Below are 20,728 nucleotides of genomic sequence, written 5' to 3'. Positions count from 1 at the left end.
CATATTTTGGGGTTAAAATATTACATCCGTTAGAAGACACTGCCCATGAAACTATACCAAGCTTCTGTGCTCCCTTAGGTAAGACCTACAAACGTGGCATATAGCAGGCTTTTCTTGGCTTGAGAGCATTGAAAATTATGGCTTTGCCCAGACATCTCTATTTGACTCAAAAGTTACTCCTCCGTCCCCCAAACGATCCCTAAAGGAAGTCCAACGTATATTTCATCATTTTATCTGGGGAGGGAAGGCGGCAAAACTAGTGGCACACAAAATGTTAAAACAGACGACGGAGGAGTGCCTTGGTGTCCCTCACATACTCATTTATTATCACGCATCACATCTGCACTGCATCCTCGAGTGGGTTACGAAAGCGAGTTAAATGCCGCAGTGCTTTATGGATCAGCTGATTGCTGGGAAACACATTTAGAAGGTTGTCTGGCTGCCCAAAAAATACAGATCGCTTGGTTTGTATTTTTCACCTGTAAGGAGGTCTATGGTAGCCTCACTGGACTTGGTAATGGGAAAAAGGGACATTCCTCCTATATATGCTGTTTACTCCCTTCATAGGTAACTCTGACTTCTCTCTGAGTATCGAACAGGGTCAATATGTAGCCTGGCAAAAGGAAGGCTGTAAGAAAGTAGGGAGCGCTTTGGACACTGAAGGTCTTAAATAGCTGAAACTAGTTATGAATGAATAATAATTGGCTGATAAGGAAAAGCTGCGCTATTTACAAAAATAACACCGGGTCACCTATTAGAGTTGAAAAATCTAATAAGCAGACCACTGACACCGTCTGCAAGATCGTTCCTGACCACAACTGATGATAAGCACTTCATAGTCTACAAGGTCCTTATTAGGAACACCCTCCATTTATATTGGCAGGCCGGACAGGACGCTGAGCTTGGAGAACACTGGCAGATTGAGAATGAGGGGAGAGTTTCTGTAGACACAGAACAGATGTGTTTAGCTCGGACATGAAGGAAACATTGATTGAAATTGTTACTTGTTGGTATTACACGCCAAGCACGATATTTAGGTGGGACATTCATACGAGTGAGTCCTGTTGAAGGAAATGTGGAATATTGCCTCCCACCTCCATTTATTGTGGCATTGCCTCAAACTCCAGAAATATTAGTAGCAAGTTCTAGATGACATTGACCTGATGTTCTACACCAAGTTTATTAGAATTCCGGAATATATAAAAAAATAGGAGTAGCTGATCAACTTTCATTTCCTGTAAGATCACTGAAGGACCTTCAGATTACTGTTTGCCACCAAACAAGCGACTGTGAGATAAAGAAGGTGCACCCAGCAACAGAGCATTGCTTTATCACATGTGGGATGTGTTGAGTTTAGAAGGATATCAATGATGCTTCCTGGACGAGGTGAAAAATTTGGACTAGCATTGAAACTGTTCTTGTCCCTGTTAGCATACAAATTTAAAGAAATCACCAATATTACTAAGTACTTGAGAGTGTTACAAATCACGTCTCTATTATCAGGACTACATTTGTCTTGAAGGCTTGTCTGACTCTACTTACTCTTGGGCGGGGAGGTGATGGAGGTACACATACTGAGCTGCTATCTGTAGGAAGAGGTCTGGAACTAAGAGAGAACATCTTTGTTGGTGGAAGGGTTTGGGGTATTTCATGTTGGATGTTTTGTTTTTTGGTATTTGGTTGGACTGTTTTTATGCTTCTTGTTGAAGGATAGTAGGGCGGGGAGACCACATATAGTCTCTGGTTTTATTTTTCTCACAGGGCTCACTAGGCTAAGCAGCCTCCCAGTCTCTTTAGTCTTGATACGTCTGGGAAGATATTGTGGGGAGGGAAATAGTTCTTGCAAATCAGTATAAGTTCCCCACTGCATTATAGCATGTACCACTCCTAAGTGTGCAGGTGTGTCCCAGGGCTCGTTAGTCTCATCACTCCCAGATGAACTTGGGTGTGTGGGGCGGGGGGGCATACTGCTGGCAATCAGCATTAGGTCCCCATTGCATTATGGTAATATATTCAGCCACAATCAAGGAAGTGTTCACCATCAGCTGATACCCCCAATGCTGATATTTCTGTGTATTCCACGACATGTGTCTCTTGGTGATTGTTGGACGTCAACGGGAAATGGCTGCTCAGATTGGGCTGCTTGAAATGCTGCTTGTATTTCATCAGGTTAGGACCAATGTAAAGGGTGCAGCGTCGGCCCAATGCTCGTCAGTCTAATCACGCGCAGCAGGTCTACAAGAATACTTGGAGGAGGGAGCACACTGCTGGCAGACCAGCTTAAGTTCCCCATTGCTCCCCTCCCACACCATTGACCTCTCTAGAAAGACGTTGAGTTGGCAAACTCTCTGATTGCATCTGTGAGCTTGGAGTGGGAATAAACCTGTTATACTGAAAATGGCTTGAAAAGCACCCCCAAACTAGTAGATTGCTCCCTACCTATGAGTGCCAGTTAGCACAAAACACATGCCCAAACATATTCAGCACTAGATGTGCCAGTACTGGGCGGCAAACTCTTGCTTTATTGTGAATATGAACACTGTTGAAGACTGAATCTACCAAAATGTAATGGAAGGACTGGTGCATGAAGGCAGCGTGCTCCACCCCTCCCCCCCCCCAACCGTTGACATCACCTGAAGGATGTTGGGTTGACAAACCCTGTCGGTGCACCTGTGAGGCTCCAGTGGCTCAAGGGGCTTGTAAATATGCCCCTTGAAGTGCTACTTTTAACCCAGTGTCATGGACACATCAAGATCACATGCCTTAATCTAGGGGTATGGATAGACTGACTGGGATCAACTTCCCGCCCTGGGTATAATCTTACTACCAACCACAGCGATTTACATATTAGTTTTCTTTGCACATTGTATTTGTAGTGTCCCAGGTGGTGCCTCCTTGGAGGTCGATGACCTACACTACACAGGGATTGCTGCCGTTTTCCAGACCATCGGCACCATAATGCTTATGTAGAGCTGTGTTCATTCTCTTTGCGGAACCATTATAAACCTAATTCTTACAAAAGTCTGTGCCTTTCAGTTGATCGCATATTGGTGGTAGATTCAACCGGGTTGCAGCAGAAAATGACAGTAAGGTCTGCTGACTCGCGGTACAGAAACAACTCCTCTGTCTCAGAGTCAGAGGAGTGGGTTCATTAATGCAAGATCTTCTGGGCTCTCCTGAGCGCTCCTCAATGAGATTGTAACGTTGACTATAGGACTGGAATGAATGTTTCAATCCCTTTTTATTGAGATTTTAAGTATATATTAAAAAAGTGGCCATGCCCGCCTATCAATCCAAAACTATATAGATCACAAATGTAACTCCTCTCCACCACCCTCCTCATTCCAGCCACTCGCTCCTCTCACAGCTCGGTGCCGGTGTTTACAAGCTTTTTCCTGTGTTCCTATGTTGTGGATATTGAGTCTGGTAAACCAGCTTTAGTACTCTCAATGTCTACGGACAGGTATGGTGGCTCCTGTAATCCCTATTTAGGTCCCCATTCGCTGGACCCTGTAGCTTTAGGGAATTCTCTTGCTTTTCATAAAGATCATTGGCTACTTTTTCACACCACAGTAAACAACATGGTCTCTTTAGCCAGTGGAGATGTGTTGGAGGTTCCATTTGTTCCCAGTGTGACTCTATCGTAAATTTGGCCCCTAGAAGTAGCTGAAATATTATTAACCCTCGTGTAGGGTGAAGAGGGTGTGCATTGTCGACTGGCCTACAGATGAGGATTGTCGTCGGAGTTATAGTACCTAGGAGTATTTTGAGTTATGTCTGTCAATACTTCATCCCAAAAGTGTATTTTTTGGGGCATGCCCCCAATAAGCGTGTAATTGCACTTGCCTCTCCGCAGCCCCTCCAACATTCTTGTGTTTTTTTTAGGTCTAGTATTTTGAATATCTACTGCATACACACAATAAACATATGTTGGCGCTAGAAATACTTGTATTTTTTTGTTGTGTGTCATAATTGTAAATTTTCAGTTAGCTGACTGGTAAATACAAGTCCTGTTCATCTATGAAGATGTACCACTTGTCGGCAATGAGTTTGGGTGTTATTTACTTTTTGATGCTGTATAATAAAACCGCCTCCATGTCCTTGCATAAGCCTTTGTGGAAAAATACAAACTGGGGGGGCACTACCAACCAGAATATAAGATCCTTAATTATTGCCCGGCGATGTCGCCTCTTGAACCCACAAAGAAGTTAAACTATTGAAGAGGCAGGCGCTGGAGACTGGAAGGCAGGAAACAAGGTTTTTATTCGCTCCGGAGGAGAACACAACGAAAACGGACAGAAGGTATCGTTCTGAGGTGCTCTAACTGCATCCCGGAGGCCTGGCCTCTTATACACAAGTTTATCTCTTTATTACATGTAACACATTCTCGTTGATACTTTGATGTACGGAAAGACATCCTCAGAATCCCCCCTTCCCAGCCCGTTCCCATGCAAGGCTACAGTGGAAGTCCCCGCCCCGTTCACAACAGGTGATGATCATTGCGCAGCTGGGTATTCCGCCGATTCACGGAGTGTGCGGGTTTCGATCGGATCTCGTGGGATGGGGGGGGGGCTTTGATCATCTCGGGGGTCCTTTGAGGAGGGAAGCTTCTTATTGTATGGGGAGGGGCAAGAGATTGGTATCGGCAGAGCTAGGTGTCGGCCTGGGAACGGGGAAGACAAACGGGCACACGGGGAAAAGGGGTTTGCATCAAAAGGGCCGGAGGTCATGACGGGGAAGCAGGGAGGTGTCGCGCTGGGAACAGGATGAGGGCCTGGGGCAGAGCAGCGCCGAAGAGGGGTTTATGACTCAAGGCAGGTGCAAGCAGGGGGGGGTTGCCAGCGAAGTTAGGAGAGAGAGAGAGAGAGACGCGCTGGCTCTCGGCGAGAGCAGGGAAGCCATGGTGTCCAAAATGGCGGCTGTTTTACGCGCACAAAAGGTTTAAGGAGAGCAAGAGGGCGCCGATAATGTTGACGGTTTTCAGCCTAACTTTTAACAGTCCTCCCTTTTCAACATATCTAGCCAACTTGCTTACTCAATGTCAATTTTCATCAAATTCCTAACTTCGGTATCATATAATGCCCTCATATGTTCGCTTCCAATGTCCACAGTTTTGGGAAAAATACAACTCGCACATAAAGAACACATAGGTGGCAAACATTGAATTCCTAAGCATAGGCCACATATTACAACTACGGGAATCAGGATAATGGTGAGCAGTCTCCAGCCCCAGCTTTTGACGGTGTCCCAGAACCAACCACCAAGCGACCATTCTTCTTGCTCTTGGTGAACTTCCGAAGAGAGTCTGTGAAGATGTTCGATGGCTTTGTACACTGAGGGTGAGTTGTCCGGTATGTATGTACAACAGCTGGCCCCAATAATGCGGCATGCTCCTCCACGGTCCGCCAGAACCACATCTAGAACGAGGCGGTTCTGAAGAGCCACCAAACGGACCGCTTGGAGCTCGGCAGTGTTGTTGGCAAAGATGCCCGCTGTGATATTCATGGTTGTCTCGACTGCCTGAGTCAAATGTCGGATGGCACGGCTGTTTGCCATCGGGCCCCAGAGGGGGACGAGTCCTTTCATAGCATCGAGGAACTGTGCCCCTGTTGAGTCGGCTTGCTCAACGTCTTTGGCTCGTTTTTGTCTGTGGTGATTCGCTGGGGCCACATAAGTTGGAGGAAGGACGAAGGAGATGTAGCAAGTGCCCCCCCAGCCTTTGGGGAGCCAGGTGTAGGCCTTCGTGCCACAGATGAAATACATGTTTGGGGATGACACAAAGGAAGGTGGATCCGTGGAGTCCAAAGTTCTGGTAAAGCGGCAAGCGCTGTGACCCACCAGCTGTGTCCCAAGTCCTTCTACACACATGTGGCCTGTGACGTTGATGACCGTCAGGGCCACAGTCAGAGTGGCAGCCGTTCGTTTCCGCAGATAGGAGAAGGTGGGTCTGGTTGGATTGTTGAACACCTGCATTTCGATTCGTTCTTTGGCCGGAATGTCCATTTGGATTGAGTCGCTGGGGGTCAGCGGGCAGAAGTGTGTCTTTGTCTTGTTTCGCCCGGCCCCATGAGAAGAATGTGCTGCAGCTCTGCTGGAGGTGGCATTTCCCGTATAGCTCTCTTGCAGGAGGATCAGCCAGGCAAGGCAGGAGCCGTGGGCGGAGAAGGGTGAAGGGATGAATGGTATTGAATGTCCAGTGGCATGGGGTAGCAACCCACAGATCCAGCAGTTGGTGGCGTTGGTGGCAAGATTGTGCTGGTGAAGTAGCTGCACGAAAGAGTTGTTCCAAAACTCCTTTCGCCTCTCTCTTAGTTGAGGAGAGAGCGAAATTAGATAATGTTCCTTCATGGTGGTAGGCTGAGCAGTGGTTAGGAATGTTTCGTGAGCAGGTGCGTGTTCTTCCATAATCCAGAGCGTAGTCATGAGGAGAAAACAGAGGAGGATTACGATGAAGAGTGCAATTGTCTTTGAGCTATGGAGTCTGTCTGTTCTCGGATTTCTGTAGTGGGTATTTCCTGTTGTCTCAGTCGGCTTCTTGTTTGGCGCTTCCATCATCTTCTTATCTGGCGCTTCCATCATCTTCGTCTTCAAGGTGCTCGGTAGTGGGCAGGACCACAGACTCAGTTTTAGCTTCTCTCCAGGTAACCCGTGGTAGTTTGGGTCACCGTTCTGAGATTCTTTAACCTAGTCCGTGGCCTACTTAGCCGAAGCTCCCTCCTTTCGACGCAGGAAATACCCTTCTCGAGATGGCACAGTGGGGTCAGGATGTTTTGAAAGTTCAAGTGTCTCTGTATCAGGGTAGCAGTTCAACGATGGTCGGTCCCGGTTCAGGAGCTCTTCTTGGGTGTTGACGGTGTCTGTCGTGGCCAGGGCTGGAGAGACCTTTTTGCAGTGATGAGCGTGCAGCCAGTGTTTCTTCCCCTCCACTCGAAGTGCGGTCCGAGTGGTGATCAGCACTTGCCAGGGGCCCGTCCACCGGGGTTCCAAACTCTTTGATCGCTGAAAGTTTCGGATCAGCACGAAGTCCCCCGGCTGGATGGCGTGACCCGGACCCCTGGAAGCATCGGGGATGGCCTGCCGCACCTGCTGATGAAGGACAGACAAAGTTTCAGTCAATTTGTACAGATAATCAGACATTAGGACATCCGGAACGTCATGAATGGACGTTGGTTTCGGGGCAGACCAGACGCTCATGGGTCGACCGAAGACAACTTCATAAGGGGTTAAGTGATGTCGGGTGGGGGTAGAGCGCATCGATAGCAATGCCAATGGGAGGGCGTCTGGCCATTTCAGGCCCGTCGTAGCCACTATTTTGGCCAGTTTAAGCTTTAGTGTGGCGTTGTGTCGTTCGACAAGCCCAGCAGATTGAGGGTGGAAGACTGCGTGGAATTTCTGTTTGATACCCAGCTCATTTAGGATGAGCTGGATAACGTTGGCTACGAAGTGGGGGCCATTATCACTCCATAAAACACGACAGAGGCCATAACGGGGGAAAAACTCCTTTAACAGGACCTTTGCAGTGGCCATAGCGGTGTTGTCACGGGTTGGATATGCTTCCACCCATTTGCTAAATGCGCACACCACGACAAGTACATATTTCAGGCCTTGGCATCTGTCTAGCTGGATGTAGTCCATCTGCAGGACTTCAAATGGGTGGTTTGGGACCCCAAATCCCCCCCGGGGTACTACAGTTCCCTTCCCGGGGTTGTGTTGCAGGCATATTAAGCATTGTTGGACCAGGCGTTTGGCGGAATCTGGGATCTTGTCATTGTGCCAAACCCTGGAGACAAGTTCGATCATGGGGGCTGATCCTATGTGGGCTGGGGAGTGTGCCATGGTTAATATGGGAATCAAGTATGAATCAGGTAGCAACCATCTGTTCGTGTCTTTTGTCCGCCAGCAGCCTTCATCGTCTTTCAATCCCACCCGTGCCCATTCAGTCAATTCGTGTTGTGTGCTAGCCGTTTGTATGTCTCTAATTGTGTCCTTGGCGTCAGTCCAGTTTTCTGCTTGTGACCTGGTCACGTACATACGTGTTGTCGTTCTATTTTCAGCTGTCGTTCGGGCGGTGATGTCGGCTAGTGCATTTCCCTGTCCAATAATGTCTGTCACCTTCTTGTGTGCCTGGCATTTGATAACGGCAAGTTTGTTGGGGAGGAGGACAGCTTCGATTAAGGCGGAGACTAAATCCCCGTGCAGAATGGGTGTGCCGTGTGAGGTCAAGTATCCTCTCTCCCTCCAGAGGAGCCCAAAATGGTGAACCACCCCGAAGGCATACTGGCTGTCGGTGTAAATGTTCGCCGTGGTTCCTGTTGCCAGGATGCAGGCTCTCGTCAAAGCAATCAGTTCCGCTGCCTGGGCAGATCGCTGGGTGATGCGGGCTGTTTCTACTACAGTTCGAGCCGTGGTGACTGCATAGGCAGCGGAAGTGGTACCATCGGAGAGTTTGATGCAAGGACCGTCCACCCACAACTCCCCGTCGGGGTCAGGGAAAGCTGTGTCTCTGAGATCGACCCTACTCCTGGTCTGTTCGTCCGTAAGAGTCACGCAGTCATGTACGGGGTGCACATTGGGGTCGTTCTCTGGCAAGGGTAACAGAGTTGCTGGGTTCAGGGTGGTGCATCTTTTCAGGGTGATATGGGGGGCAAGCAAGGTTAGTTCGTATCCAGTCAGTCGTGCACTCGTCAGATGTTGCGTCTTGGTTTGGTTCAGGAGGGTGTCGACTGCATGGGGTACCAGCACCGTGAGGGAATTCGAGAGTACAATCCCCTCACTCTGTCGGATAGAGACTGCAGCAGCAGCTACAGCTCGAAGGCAGGCAGGCAAGGCTCTGGCGACAGGGTCAAGAGTGGCAGAGAAGTAAGCGCACGGTCGTTGCTTAGGACCGATGGCCTGGGTCAGGACAGATAAAGCGCACCCCTCCCTTTCGTGAGTGTAAAGGGAGAAGGGCTTTCTGTAATCAGGGGTACCCAGGACAGGGGCTGAGCAAAGGGCATCTCGTAGTTCTGTGAAGGAGGTTTGACACTCAGGAGTCCAAGGGAGTGGGAAAGGGACGTCTTTGTTTAGGAGAGAGAGCAGTGGTTTTACAACGAGGCTGAAGTTTGGCAACCATTGTCGGCAGAAGGAGGTGAGGCCTAATAGGGAGCGAACCTGCTTCTGGGTTTTAGGGACAGGGGTGTCTAGAATGGTCTGGATTCGATCAGGGGTGAGTTTCCTTCCATCTTTGGACAGAAGGTGGCCTAGGTAAGTGACCTGGGGTAGGCAGAATTGCAACTTCTTCTTGGAGACCTTGTGGCCATTTTCCGCAAGGAAGTGCAAGAGTTGAATGGTGGCGGTAACCGCTAGAGGGGTGGTGTCGGCTGCCAAAAGGATGTCATCGACATATTGTACCAACACCACCCCGTCGGGTAACCGGACTTGGTCTAGTTGCCTTTTGAGGGCCTGGCTGTAGATGCTAGGGCTCTCCGTGTAGCCTTGAGGGGCTCGGCAAAACCTATATGAGCGGGATTTTAGGGTAAAGCCGAAGAGATATCGGCTGTCTGGGTGGATGGGGATGGAGAAGAATGCGTTCTTGAGGTCGATGACGGAAAAGGTGGTGGCAGTGGATGGAATCAAGGTCAGGATGGTGGTGATGTCTGAGACCACAGGGTACTGGGGTACCACCACTTTGTTGATCTCTCGGAGGTCGATGATGAAACGGTATGCTTTCTCATCTCCCTCTCCCTGCTTCTTGATAATGGGCAAGATAGGGCTGTTGCAAACGTTGCTAACCACTTCCTCTACCACTCCTGCGTCTATCAGTGACTGGATAATCATTACCAATGCCTTCTCGCCCTCTGGCGATATCCGATATTGTGGGAGTTTTGGGAGTGTTGCGTCTGGTCGGACAGTAATGTGCACTGGGTCAATTAACATACGCCCTACGTCCGAATCCGCTTTGGCCCACAGATACGGAGGTAGGGTGTCAAGCAGGGACGCGTTGACGTCGGTGATGGAAAACATGTGTCGGGGGGAACAATGTTTAAGCAGAACGGGGTTGTCGTAAAGAAACACTCGAACTCCATCTTGAGAACACCTAATCGTCGCTCGGAAGTGTTTCAGTAAGTCAAGTCCCATAATGGCGTCAGGGCTATTGGAGGAAAGCAAGAACGTGGTGTCGGTGGTGTTGTTTTCTACGTCAAAGAGAATCGGGGCAGACAAAGGGTTGGTGGAGGGCGTTCCATCGAAACCTGTCGATGTTATGAGTGAGCCAGACAAGGGTGCCCTTGGAATCAGTCGTTTAGATAACGCACTACGTGTTGCGCCAGTGTCTACCAGAAATGGAGACTTGGTACCCAGGACCTTAGCAGTGACATAAGGGCCCTGCTGGTCAACATAGAGCTCGACTGGATCCCTCCCTCGCCCTTGGCTGTCCTATGCGAAGGTGTGAGTGTCGTCATAGTCAGATTGTTGATATTGGTTCTGTCTGGGTCGATCGAACGTATTCGGTCTGCTTGATCTGTCATTAGTCGCGTCATTTGGGGGCCCTCGTTGTGGTCCCTTAGGTCTCGGTCCGTTTGCTACATCCCTGGGGTCTCTGTTCCTGATCATTTCCAGGAGAACTGGGCACTGGGATTTCCAATGGCCAGTCCCTTTGCAGAAAGCGCACTGGTCATCTCTAAGGTCTGTGCGTCCACTGTAGGGAGTCAGAGTGCGGTCCTGGGGAAATGCAGTCTTAGGGACGTTTGTCTGGTAGTTTCCCCGGTATTGGTCTCGTCCTATAGTCACCCCTTGCAGTTTGGCAATCATCACCCTCTCTTTTAAGTCTTTCTTCTTTTTCTCTGTCGCCCTATCGTTTTCATTTTTCTGATGCTCATAATATTGGGCCATTTGGAGAATCGCTGTAGGTTTGGAGGCTGCCCAACTACTCTCGCTGGCCTGTAGTTTCTGGGAGATGTCCAATGATAGGCCCTTAACATAATTCTGGACAAACAGATGGTGTCCGGTTGCAGTGGTCATGTCCTGGCCGCTGTAATCGGAGAACACCGTTTCAAACCGGGAGAAGTATTCCGATACATCCTCCTGGGGTTTTTGGCGACAGGCTGTTACTATCGACCAGTCCACTTTCTTTTCTGGGATTAGGGTTTTTAATTTCTCTACAATTTTATCTGGGAGGTCTAGAATGGATTTCAACGGCTTTTGTCCTGGTCCCCGTTGTTTGTCCAAGTCATCGAGTTGTGACCAGGTATGTCCGAACAGCTCAAGGTGGTCGACTTTCCGGATTTGCTTCCACACATCAGCTGGTAGACATAACCCGAAGAACAAGTCGATGTCAGCCAGGGTCATGATAGTTGAACCCAGGGCTGTACCCAATTCAGTATAGAAGGCAGTGGGGTTTTTACGTAGGTCGGGTAGAGATTTCCGGAATGTCAGTATCTCTTGCCGGTCCCATGGCTGGTAGACCCAGTTGTATACTACCCTTCCCTTCGCATCTTGGTTGTTTGCATCATCGTGAGTCCCTGTACCCCGAGGAGGAACCCAGTAAGGGGCAGCCTCACGTATCGGCATCATGGTGTTAGATTGCTCGGTTGGTGGTTCGGTCACTACGGGGGCCGCGGATTTAGCTCCCGGCTTTCGTTCAGTGAGGTGGCGGAAAACCTCAAGCGTACGCGTAAGGAGGTCCGACACATCACACTCGCCCTCATCCCCGATATCGACCTTCCGGTACAGAGTCCTTAGGCTCTCGGGACCTTTGTCTCGATATCGGTCCTCGTATGTATTCAAGACATGATAACACAGTCGTACGGTAAAATGTCGTCTGTGACTCCCTGTATACGAGCTGAACATATCTGTGATGTACTCTTCATCATCCTTCCTTTCTACCAGTGTCCTTGCTATTTTGTCGATCCCCGCTCGCTCATCTTTGTCTAGCCTGTTTGTTCTTGCAAGGCCAGCCCCTCGAGTCTCATGCTCGTCTAACGTTGTCGTTGATGCGGGTTTTAATACAAGGGGTTCGGCTGGCACAGAGGCCATTGGGGCCGACGCTGCGGCGGTACCTTCGTTTGTACCTGGGGGTGGCGCGTGCTGCGCCAAGGGTCGAGAAGGGGCGTATGGAGGGGGCATGTAGATGATAGGAGGACCTAACAGCAGGTCCTCATTGGCTTGTCGTTTCGAGGGTAAATCAGGGTAGAGCATGGAGGGGGTTCTAACCGGACACTGGCTTGGCGTTTCCCTTTCTAGTTTCTGTTTAGCTTTCTCTCTTTCCTCTATCTCCTTTTTTAGTTTCTGAGCAGCTAGGTGGGCTGCTTTTTGCAGCTCTTTTTCCAACCTACTCTCAGTTTTCTTTTTACGCTGTTCAGTTTCTTTTCGCCACATGCCGAAGCTATCAAGCATAGTAGGTGTTGTCTTGTTTTTACCTAGGGCAGTTTCTAGCATTTTTATTTTATCATCATCGAAGGATCCTGTCAGGGGCCATTGACTTTCTTGACCCTGTTTTGTATATTTATGCCATAGTTTACTATAGGCAATAGCGGTCAATCCATGCTTCATGAACATGTCCTTATTAGGGGTGCCTTCCAGTGGGGCTGGATGGTCCATCTCTAATAAGCGGTCCGGGCTAAACAGGCTACTAATCAGTGGGGAGAAGACAGACATGACGGCTCGTAACGAGGGACTAAAAAGTCAGCACTGCCTATCTTATCACTAGGTGCAAAGACTAGACAGAATATTTCTATTCTACGTTGTTTGCAGGCAGTGAATACCTCATGGATCACAATAACCAAAGACCAATAAATAACAATGGGGAGAATGAGTAGGTCCGCAAGGATCTGCGTTACCTACCTTTTTCACTATCTGCAAAAAGGGTGGTCTCTTCCCTGTTTGCAGACAGGGAATCTCCAGGAAACAATAATTTTGCGAACAACAGTTCAGTTTCAAGCAATTATAGGGTGGGGGAGAAAAAAATAAGCACGGCTGCTACCCTACCTATCCTCCACTGCTTGCAAAGAGAGAGACCTTTGTTTCTCCGTTTGCAGACAGTGAATCCCTCATAGATCAAGATAACAAAAGACCGATAAATAACAATGGGGAGAATGAGTAGGTCCGCAAAGATCTGCGTTACCTACCCTTTTCACTATCTGCAAAAAGGGTGGTCTCTTCCCTGTTTGCAGACAGGGAATCTCCAGGAAACAATAGTTTGTGAACAACAGCTCAGTTTCAGGTGATTATTGAGTGGGGGAGAAAAATAGGCACGGTTGTCTGCCCTACCTATCCTCCACTGCTTGCAAAGAGAGAGCCTGTTGTTTCTCCGTTTGCAGACAGTGAATCTCCAAATAAACAAAAAGAGCAATACTAGTATTTAACAAACAAGCAATCAAGCAATTTTTTCGCAATTTGTCGTGGTAACACGACCTTACCCGGACCGCATGGACAGTTTCCTGACTTCCGAATCCAGCGCCCGATCGTCCTCTCTTCTTCGTTATCCTCGCGGCACTCCTGATGGTTCCCAGTCAGGACCGTAGATCACTCGAGAGAGGTCTGTTCGGAACCAGTGAAGTTCGGATGATCGGCTGTCAGACGAGGGTCTATCGGACAGACGCGTTCCCGATCGTTGCAGTCGTTCACTTTGTCGTCAGGACCTCTCCCACTGGATCCATGGGTCGCTGATGGGCCCCACGCTTGGGACGCCAATTGTGGAAAAATACAAACTGGGGGGGCACTACCAACCAGAATATAAGATCCTTAATTATTGCCCGGCGATGTCGCCTCTTGAACCCACAAAGAAGTTAAACTATTGAAGAGGCAGGCGCTGGAGACTGGAAGGCAGGAAACAAGGTTTTTATTCGCTCCGGAGGAGAACACAACGAAAACGGACAGAAGGTATCGTTCTGAGGTGCTCTAACTGCATCCCGGAGGCCTGGCCTCTTATACACAAGTTTATCTCTTTATTACATGTAACACATTCTCGTTGATACTTTGATGTACGGAAAGACATCCTCAGAATCCCCCCTTCCCAGCCCGTTCCCATGCAAGGCTACAGTGGAAGTCCCCGCCCCGTTCACAACAGGTGATGATCATTGCGCAGCTGGGTATTCCGCCGATTCACGGAGTGTGCGGGTTTCGATCGGATCTCGTGGGATGGGGGGGGGGCTTTGATCATCTCGGGGGTCCTTTGAGGAGGGAAGCTTCTTATTGTATGGGGAGGGGCAAGAGATTGGTATCGGCAGAGCTAGGTGTCGGCCTGGGAACGGGGAAGACAAACGGGCACACGGGGAAAAGGGGTTTGCATCAAAAGGGCCGGAGGTCATGACGGGGAAGCAGGGAGGTGTCGCGCTGGGAACAGGATGAGGGCCTGGGGCAGAGCAGCGCCGAAGAGGGGTTTATGACTCAAGGCAGGTGCAAGCAGGGGGGGGTTGCCAGCGAAGTTAGGAGAGAGAGAGAGAGAGACGCGCTGGCTCTCGGCGAGAGCAGGGAAGCCATGGTGTCCAAAATGGCGGCTGTTTTACGCGCACAAAAGGTTTAAGGAGAGCAAGAGGGCGCCGATAATGTTGACGGTTTTCAGCCTAACTTTTAACACCTTGACCGTTCGACCTCACTACAGCGGAGAGTCAAGAACCTAAATGGAGTGACTTGGTTGTGAAAGTAAGCAAATTGGTCACTGAGTCAAAGACAGAGATACTGCAGCTACGGTGGACAAACTCCACAAATGTCAGCCGTTTTGAAAATCCAGTCACAAGCATTTCCTGGAGAAAACAATTACTTAGGTGGCCAAAATCTGCCACTGTCTATGTAAACTGGCCAAGAACATCTTGCCTTAACTTGCCATTACCCGGAGGTTGCTAAAAGCAGTGGCCCTGCCCGTACCAAGGTGACTGATCTTTGAGTTAAAAAACACAAGACCGCCTCAGGCTGTCATTGGTCAGTCTGCATTGCCTCTCTGTGAGGTCACAATCAAATTCAAGGTATTGGTCTTGGATTATCTTCACTTTGAAATCATGTTCATTATTTCCTAATATATAACTTCAGCAGTAACAGGCCAAGTAGAATGGTTAAGTTCTAGAAGTAAACTTATCACAGACAGAAGTGGGACATTCTGGGCTGGTGGAATGCAGTGCATTCTCAAAGGAAATGCAACGATAGCAGGATTTCAAGAGCCCTGAATGAAGCATAGAATAAAATCATTCAATAAGACATTATGGGTATTGGGCACTCAGCGTGGTCCCTATCTCATCATCTGCTTTAGCTGTGGCCTACCCTGTTCCTTGAAGCAACTGGTAGGACACGTAGGCCCCATTTACAAGTTGCACAGAGTGAATTTTCCATGTGGACTTCTGCTCCTCACAGTTATCAGTGGTCCGGTGTTTAGGCACCTGGTTTTCCAAGTGTGGAAACACCGAATGTGATTGATTTTACTGACTGAAAAATCTGTCTGGTAAAATCTCTTTGACAAAGGGCTGCATCGCAGCCCAGACCTGTTCCCTGCCCGCCGTCTGCCTTTCTGCCAAGGCATAAGGGGAGCATTTAATGCTGCCACCTGCTAGTAGCATCCAACCCTAACCTCTTCCACCCTCCCACCAGCCTCTCTCTCCCTACACTGCAAAGTGCTTTCAGACCTTTATCAACTGGTCCCAAAAAGTGATAAATATTCACGTTAAACACTCCAGAATAAGGAACATTTTGAGGTGTTCTGCACAGTAAATTCAAGCCTTCACAGTAATTTTCCATTTTGAGGAGTCTAAAGCCAACTGTTATCAGTAATTCTGACCACCCAGAATCTCCACATTGAATTCCTCACAACAGTGAATCAGCGCTTATTAACACGATCACAGCAGTACCTAGTGACAGTAAACTCGCTGCAGCAGCTGACTAATCGCAGTCAACTCAACACAAAAGCAGATAATGACATTTTACTTAGCACCTTTGCACTCAGTGAGATTGAGCTCAGCATATCAGTAGCACAGCAGCAGACAGTCACAGGCCAGCAGCAAATACTTGTGCCCTTGCCTCAGCAATAGCCCAGACTTTTCAAGTCAGTAGCCAGTGAGATCAGGTTTAGCCTCTGCTCTTACCAACCATGGCTCTAGACTATGGTCTCCATTGTGGTCCTTCTAGGCCAGCACACTCTGGAAGGCTTGCCAATATCACTCCCAGTCATTTTTATTATCGGTCACGTTTAGGATTTTTTTTGTTGCTCACATTTAAATCTTTCTGTCCTCAGAGTATGGAACAGCTTCTGAGGGTGCAGGCAGAACTTCTGGAGACTGTAAGAGAAGTGACCAAGAACAAGAAGCGCTATGGACAGCTAGAGCGGGTCAGCGAAGTCGCCCGCGAGAAGGCTGCTGATGCTGAGGCCAGGTGAAGACCACCTTTTCCACGCTATTGGCCATCACAGACTAGTCGAGGTTGATTTTTCAGCATGACACTTTTATCCTAGAGTAGCTAATGATCAATGACTATATCAGAACGTTGAGGTGCATGGTTGTGTAGAGAAACTAGGTAGCCTCGCATAGTATAAAAACATGGTGTTAGGATACAGTGACCTGAATGTAGAGGGATACGTTTCTCACACTGTATTAAAACCTTGTGGTTTATGCATACAGTGTGTAAATGTTCACAGTATAAGAAGGTTGTGATGTATGAATGTAGTGCCTGAATGTAAAGGCACTACAGATATTTGCATAGTATAAGTCATTTGTGGTGAATGAGTGGAATACCTGAATGTAGAGGTATTAGTGGTCCATGAACTGTATCAGATGTTGTGGTGTGTGGACGCAGCATCTACAGAAGCTCTAGTGAGTCTCAAACAGTATAATTCTTGTTTGATATATGACTTAATTAGCTGAATGTAGAGGAATAAGTTATCTTCACAGTGCATCAGAAGTTTTTGGGGTATGGGCATGATACCTAAACGTAGAAATACATTACCTATTATTTGAAGGTTGTTAAGTGAATAAAGAGCTGCGCACAGAATAAGAATGTTGTGTGTGGGTTTAAAACCTGAGTCAGACGGACTAGTGATACTCATTCAAGAAGTTGGATTAAGATTTAGAGATGGAGTGGCGGAACGTGACTTTTGAATACTTTCAAAAGAGTGCGGTTTAGGGATGCAGAGTCACTAACCTTTAAACAGCGTGAAAAGGATGGAAGACCAGTGACCCTGGTTCAAATGGCTAAATACGGCGATTCACAAGGTTGTTGGGCCTATTTCTGTATCTTTAATTATCAAACGTAGGAGGTTAAGAGAGCAGCTTCATGGTGTTGAGATTCCCAGATTTCATGATGTGTGCTTGGCGATACGTGACTGCTCTTTAAACGTAACTATCCTCAGTTTGGTTGCATGAGGTAATGTGAACTATGTATTTCTTTGTTGGTTGTTGATGTGCCAGGAGGCGAAAAGAATACTGTGAATGAAGTTCTCTGTCTCGCTCTCTCTCTCTCTTTCTCTCTCCTTTTTGCCCATAGGTTGAAGAAAAGCGACCATGGAATCTTTCATTCAAAAACCAGTTTGCAGAAGCTGAGTGCCAAGGTAGACACCGCCAAACCACATTAAAACATGCTCCTGCACAGTGGCGAGAGGGGAGGATGATGAGACGCTCTTGAGGAATCTCATCCCTCCTGCTAGGTGGAGGGCACCTGGCTTTGTAAATCCTCTGTAGGGACACTGTCTTTCTCTACACCATGTGTTCAGTGCATGGGAGCTCTTGTTCACTAGGGTCTCTTTATAACTATCTCCTGCTTGATCCTGTTATGAAGGAGACTTGTTTTTTTCTGTTCCTTTTTGTACCTGTTGTTTGTTCTACTGATTCAGGCTCCTATCCACATTGTACACCATACTAAAAGTCCTGCACTTTCTCACTATCAATATCATAAGTAATAGCGCAAATCCCAGCACTTTCTCACTGCGCTACATCCAGGATTATCTGTCTAGAAATTCCATCACATTTCTATCTTGTGTACTCTGCAATGCATATTCTGCACTTAACTATCCTGTGGACAAAGTATGACAGATCCCAACACGCTCTCACCTTGTTTAACCTGTACTGCGTATTCTACAATGTTACCACTCACTGTACACTGTACTGCTGAGTACCAGTCTTTCCTTCCTTGTGCACATCGTCTAGCTTGATGTCATCTAGTATGCACCGTTCTCCAGGTTCAATCACTTTGCCATCCTGTGTACGCAGTAGTGCAGGTCTCAGCACTTTTAGACTGGGCATACACTAGACTGCAGATTCCTGTCTCCCCCCCCCCCGCTCCCCATGTACATCATGCTGTGTGACCCGCCATTTTCCACCCTTGGCACACATGTGTACTGAAGCACTGATTGCATGCTGTAGTGCACATTTTAAAACTGTCTAATGTAGTGCAGCTGCTCTCTAGCAGCTTGTGACAAGCCCCAGTTGTTTGGTGAGGTGCATTTTCTTCCATTGGCTTCCAAGGTAGCTACAGGTGGTGTATTACATGTGTGCCCTGCACTTTTACAGTGTGTCTATTTTAAGTGGTACATTTTCCTGTGATCAGCTGCATCACCATGATCAGCCAAATAGGAAGCCAGACTTTGAGAACCATGAGTCTAATACTTATCCAGCTAGAATATTGTACACCTTAATACCTTAGTAAGTGCACACAAAGAAAAAAATGTGGACTCCCCTTTCAGCGCTACACACTGCGGTTGATCCAGCGGAAGTGAGTCTGGAAGCTTACTTACTACCTAACTCTTTCTGGTATAGCTTAAACTACATTCAACAGGCCCATTCTTTTATTAATTAATTATTGACAGTTAGAGCCTACTACCAACTGCTACCACCATCACATAGGTCCTCCGATGGATCTTATGTTGAGCTATAAGGGACTAGAATATTCAGGGAATGAACAATTATCCTATGAGGACTTGCAAGAGATAACTGTATCTTAAACAATTGTTTCAACACAACTTATCACCCTTATCAGCCATGAATATAGATTCCTAGGGACAAAGAATATCACCAAAGGAATGAGACAGATTCAATAAAGGTAATTTAGTGAAAACACATATCTACTGCCTCAAGAATGTGCTAAGAACAGAAATACATTTAAAGATCAGATTTAATAACAATTTGAGATTGCAAAGAAAACCAAAAAGCACATGAAATTACAGGATAAGTGATGCTCGTAGAAAGCAATCAGTGTGGTTTCAGGTTCTGTCCTCAGGAAATCAGTTTGTGTAGCTCCAATTGCCACATCAGGAGTCAGAATAACCCCTAAGCTGAGAAAGGTTATCTCCCTGTGCCCGCTTGCCAAGAAGCTCTATGCTGATTCTAGAACTGGCAGGTGTACCCTATGTTCTTTAAGAAATGGCATGATAACAATGTGCACTGTAACAACCTGACCTCAGCAACATCCATTCAGTTAATGATGTAAACCTTCATGCATATAAAGATGAACTTAATGATACTCAACTTGGTGGGTCAGGTCTCGAACATACACTGAATGTAATGGTCTGTGTTAGGAGTATCATTGGCAATGGACTGCACATTCGTAGATCCTCCTAGTGAGGAGTTCTGTCTTGGCTGTTCGGAGGAATGCCCGTTGTGAATGCACCATTTTTCAGCAGATCTCCGCCCTTGATGAAGTGTCTCTCTACAGTTATACAGAACCCTTTGTTAGGGTTATCTGCTTTCCTACAGACTTCATATTCAAAATGCCTCTCTCTTGAAAACTCTCCAAAACCTGGAGCAGTGTGTACTGCACATACACAGTGCATCTTAGTGCCCGTGAACTACAGTGAGCGCACTCTTATCGTCATTTATACCCCGATTCAAGGCTTTGGTATACTCTCACTGCAATAGCTTTCCTCCAGCAGGTGAGGGCACCATTCTTGTTTTCCTTTTAGACCCCTGTGACAGTTTGCTTGCCTTATTAATGCACTCCAACAATGGCACTTGCCATCTTTGCACCTGGCGTTTCTTAAGCCCTCTTTCGAAATATATCACTATTTCATTAACTTTCACTATCATGTGGGCACTGGCAAAAGTAGTCAGAGCACAGTAGCAAGCACACACACGAACACATGAACACAAAGATCTATGTGGTGTGCCTTTTGTTCTATTCCACAGCAGCCTGGCTTTGCACCATACAATGTTAGCAGCTGCTTTCAAAGCCAGCCTCTGTGAAGCTCCAGCAAAGCCATCCTGTGATCTGCAGCTTCTGGAGCATTGTTTAGTGATCTTTGCTCCGAGCTGGTTCGCAGTTAAAGAATGTGGTCCCCAGAAGGGACAGCAAGAAACTTTCCCTCATTCATTGCTGCAGAGAGAGGAGGAGGGCGCAGCCCCACTCCCCACTCGCACTTCTCCATGGGTCTTTTAAAAACCCAGCTCCCTAAAACTAATTCTATCCTTTCCTTACTTCCTATACTTAATGTGGGACACTCAGCTCCCTGTGTTGCACTGAGGGGCATCTCTGGGTCCACTTCATCCAATTCTCCAAAGTTCAATGGGAATCCCCTGCCAGTCACCCTTCGCCCAAACGGTTCTTTCCTTGGCTGTGGGTGAAGTCACCTGTGTAGCAGAGGGGAATAGATATGAGACAATACTAGGCACACTTGCATGCCATTTGTGCTGCAAATCTCTATCATGGCAAGGAATAAATATTCCAAATTCTCCCGCCGTGACTGCTGACTGTATATTCAATCTCACGCTTTTTCTGTTATTTCTTACGCCGACGACCCTCAAGTAGTAGAGTCGATCTCACCTAATGTCAATGAGGTGGCCAA

General features: G+C 47.7%; 1 protein-coding gene across 1 annotated transcript in view; it reads left to right on the top strand.

Annotated features, from left to right (window-relative positions):
- Positions 1-20,728, top strand: part of FCHSD1 (FCH and double SH3 domains 1) — a 316,141-nt gene that overhangs the window by 72,947 nt on the left and 222,466 nt on the right. Inside the window, exons 6-7 of the mRNA XM_078653503.1 lie at positions 16,196-16,332; positions 17,440-17,503. Coding sequence (XP_078509629.1) covers positions 16,196-16,332; positions 17,440-17,503 — 201 coding nt within the window. The remainder of the gene's footprint in view (positions 1-16,195; positions 16,333-17,439; positions 17,504-20,728) is intronic.

This window comes from Lissotriton helveticus, chromosome 7 (assembly GCF_964261635.1).
Source record: "Lissotriton helveticus chromosome 7, aLisHel1.1, whole genome shotgun sequence".
Lineage (NCBI taxonomy): Eukaryota > Metazoa > Chordata > Amphibia > Caudata > Salamandridae > Lissotriton > Lissotriton helveticus.
The sequence above is the reverse complement of the archived record's forward strand: the minus strand, read 5'-3'. Positions and strand labels throughout refer to the sequence as shown.